Raw genomic sequence first — 3,632 nt, forward strand, 5'->3', positions numbered from 1 at the left:
TGCTGCCACCACCACTACCACAATTGCTGCTGCTGCCACCACCACCACCACCACCATTGCTGCCACCACCACTACCACAATTGCTGCTGCTGCCACCACCACCACCACCACCATCACCACCACCACCATCATTGCCACCACCTTGACAACGACGACAACCACCACCACCATTGATGCCACTGAATAAATGAATGAATGAAAGAATGAGTGAATGAAGGAATGAATGAAGGAATGAGTGAATGAAGGAATGAATGAATAAATCAGTGAATAAATGAGTGAATGAGTGAATGAATGAATGAGTGAATAAATAAATGAATGAAAGAATGAGTGAGTTAATGAATGAAGAAATGAGTGAATGAATAAATGAGTGAATGAATGAATAAATGGGTGAATGAATGGATGAATGTATGTTAGGTTTAAGATATGTAGCAAAGAACAGATAAGATGGGGTGGAGATAAGGTGGGGGTGGATATAAGATGGGGTGAGATAAGGTGGGCTGGAGATAAGGTGGGGCTGGAGATAAGGTAGGAGTGGACGATGTCTTCAGTGTCATATGCAAGAAGTCTGATTAGACACGAAGATCTAAACTAATTAACTTTGAACTATTTCTTCTGTTTTACATTTATCATGCTGTCATCCATGTCATCTACACGTGTGTGTGTGTGTGTATGTGCATCAGTTCTAGATTATCTTTTTGTACTTTAGCACAATGATGTTGATGATGATGATGATAACACAAATGACAACCATCGTCGTCATCATCATCATCATCATCATCGTCATCGTCATCATCATCATCATTAATCAACGAATTAATCCATCAATTTTATGTATTTTATCTGAATTTCTGTATTTCCTTTCCTCCAACAGGACCCAACATGGAGGTATCAAGAAATAAACCAAGAAACAAACATATAGGGAAAAGCAGTGGAAGACCTCCTCCACCATCTTCGAAACCTCCAATGCATAAACCTGCACCTCCATCGTCAAAACCACCAGTTCATGCAATGAAAGGTTAGTGTATCATTAATATCTCATTCTTTTATTCTTTTACATATTTTGCTCATTTGATTGCGGCCATGCTGGAGTACCACTTTAAAGTGAATTTTTAGCTGAAGAATTCGACCCCAGGACTTATTCTTTGTAAGACCAGTACTTATTCTATCGGTATCTTTTGCTGAACCGCTAAGTTATGGGGACATAAACACACCAACAACGGTTGTCAAGCAATGTAAATAATGTACATAGTTCCTCATCTCTTAAATATAGAATCTTTCGTTACTGTATTTATTTTGAGATGCTCTGTGTTTCTTTCAATTAATTTTAAATATAACAAAGAATTTAGTAAAATAACTTAGTTATCATTAAGCTAGCATTAGGAACATAAATTGTGATTAAGGTTTGGTGGAAGATTTTAATTCAAAACTTATGAAAACAAGACATTTGTACTATGGTGCCAGAGGCGGTTTCAGCCGGGTTGGTAACGAAAGGGTTAAACTCTATTTGCCTGGCATAAATTTTTAGTCGATAAAACAATTAACCATTTCCTCCTGTTTCCTATTTTGACTTTGGCTCTTCTGCACCACAGTGCAACCTACTGTGATGTTTACACTGTTATGTTGTCTTTGACTTCCAGGCAGCAGCAAGAAGAATATGGTTACCGATGGACCAAAACCGATAAAACCTAGAAAGTTAATCAATAATAATTTCATGGATTCTGCTCCAAATGGTTCACAGAAAACAGCTGCGGAAATAGAAAAGTAGGTAACATATTACTTTCTCCACCTTCTACTCCAACTGATGTGGAGGCGCAATGGCCCAGTGGTTAGGGCAGTGGACTTGCGGTCATAGGATCGTGGTTTCGATTCCCAGACCGAGCGTTGTGAGTGTTTATTGAGCGAAAACACCTAAAACTCCACGAGGCTCCGGCAGGGGATGGTGGCGAACCCTGCTGTACTCTTCCACCATAACTTTCTTTCACTCTTACTTCCTGTTTCTGTTGTGCCTGTAATTCAAAGGGTCAGCCTTGTCACACTGTGTCACGCTGAATATCCCTGAGGACTACGTTAAGGGTACACGTGTCTGTGGAGTACTCAGCCACTTGCATATTAATTTCACGAGCAGGCTGTTCCAGTTGATTGGATCAACTGGAACCCTCGATGTCAAAAGCGACAAAGTGCCAACAACTCCAACTTCAATCGTCAGGCAATATGCTGTGCTTGAGAAGATCTGTTGAGTCAAGTGAAATCGTTGTCATGGCTGAAGCCTGTGTCAGTGGCACATAAAAAGCACCATTCAAGTGTGGCCAGTGCCAGTGCACCTGTCTGGCTCCTGTGTTGGTGGCATGTAAAAAGCACCCACTACACTCTCGGATTGATTGGCATTAGGAAGGGCATCAAGCTGTAGAAATCTTGCCAGATCAAACTGGAGTCTGGTGGAGCCTACTGGTTTGCCAGTCCTCAGTGAAACCGTCCAACCCATGCCAGCATGGAAAGCAGACGTTAAAAGATGATGATGATAATGATTGTTTAGTTTTAGAATGACATTGCCAGGTAGGTGGGAGAGGCCAAATCTGGCTAGTTTGAACATAAAACAGGTAAGAATATTTGGGCTAGACATGGCCAGTTTAAATGCTAAAGAGTTAAAGTCAATTTGTTCTGTTTGTATAGCAGGCCACCAAAACCTAGGAACCCCCCACCGCCTTCTCGTCCTCAAAAACCGAAACCTCAGATGAAGCCACCTCCAAAACCAGCCCTTCCAACATGCCGTTGTCTCTATAGATACGATCCACAAAACACAGATGAATTGGCTTTTGAAGAAGGAGATATTATAGAAATTATCCATGAAGGTAAGTTGATCTTATTGCCAATGATATTGTATTTCAGCTCAGTTTCCAGGTGAGTGAATTGAAGAAGTATTAGTTATCTTTAACATTGTTCCTGGTCATCGCCTTTATCACCTCCATCTTAGCAAAGGTGCAGGTACTGTTTTCAGTCATGTTTGTTTGTCTGTGGATGAGATATCTCAAGAAACGCTGGATGGATTCAAATGAAACTTTCAGGGATGTTTGGCCTCATGACTGGCATGAACTGATTAGATTTTGGGATTGATCCAGTACTGGACGAGGATTCTGGATTATTTTTCCTTAATTTCCGAGAGGAGTTGGGTTCGTTTTTTTTTTGTTTGTGAGAGCAGTCGAGTTTATTTCAGATATTCTCATTTTAAAAATCATCTCTGACTAATCATTGAGAGGATGTTGGTGTTGCCTTGGCGGAGGTTTGCACTCTTTGACTGCTCTTGTTCTACTTGTTATCATTTATAGTTTTCTCTTTTTGCTAAGGCAGTGAGCTTGGCAGAATCGTTAGCACACTGTCATTTTGTCTGGTTTTATAGTCTGTCTTCAAATACCATTGAAGTCAGTTTTGCCTTTTGTCCTTTTGGGGTCGATAAAATAAGTACCAGTTGAGCACTGGGGTCGATGTAATCAACTTAACCCTCACCTGAAATTGCTGGCCTTGTGCCAAAATTAGAAACCATTATTTATAGTTTTTGTCTGTTTTCAATACTCTCTGACTGTGTAGTTTCAGGTTCAGTCACACTGTGTGGTATCATGGTCAAGTATCTTCTGCTG

At 40.5% G+C, this 3,632-nt stretch overlaps 1 protein-coding gene across 1 annotated transcript in view; it reads left to right on the top strand.

Moving 5' to 3' along the window:
• LOC106870824 (unconventional myosin-Ie) overlaps nt 1-2,917 on the top strand; it is a 55,371-nt gene extending 52,454 nt beyond the window's left edge. Inside the window, exons 21-23 of the mRNA XM_052972018.1 lie at nt 872-1,015; nt 1,638-1,761; nt 2,671-2,917. Of these exons, the coding sequence (XP_052827978.1) occupies nt 872-1,015; nt 1,638-1,761; nt 2,671-2,902 (500 nt within the window). The 3' untranslated portion in view covers nt 2,903-2,917. The remainder of the gene's footprint in view (nt 1-871; nt 1,016-1,637; nt 1,762-2,670) is intronic.
• The last annotated feature ends 715 nt before the right edge of the window (nt 2,918-3,632 follow it).

The sequence above is a fragment of the Octopus bimaculoides genome, chromosome 12, assembly GCF_001194135.2.
Source record: "Octopus bimaculoides isolate UCB-OBI-ISO-001 chromosome 12, ASM119413v2, whole genome shotgun sequence".
Taxonomy (NCBI): Eukaryota; Metazoa; Mollusca; class Cephalopoda; order Octopoda; family Octopodidae; genus Octopus; species Octopus bimaculoides.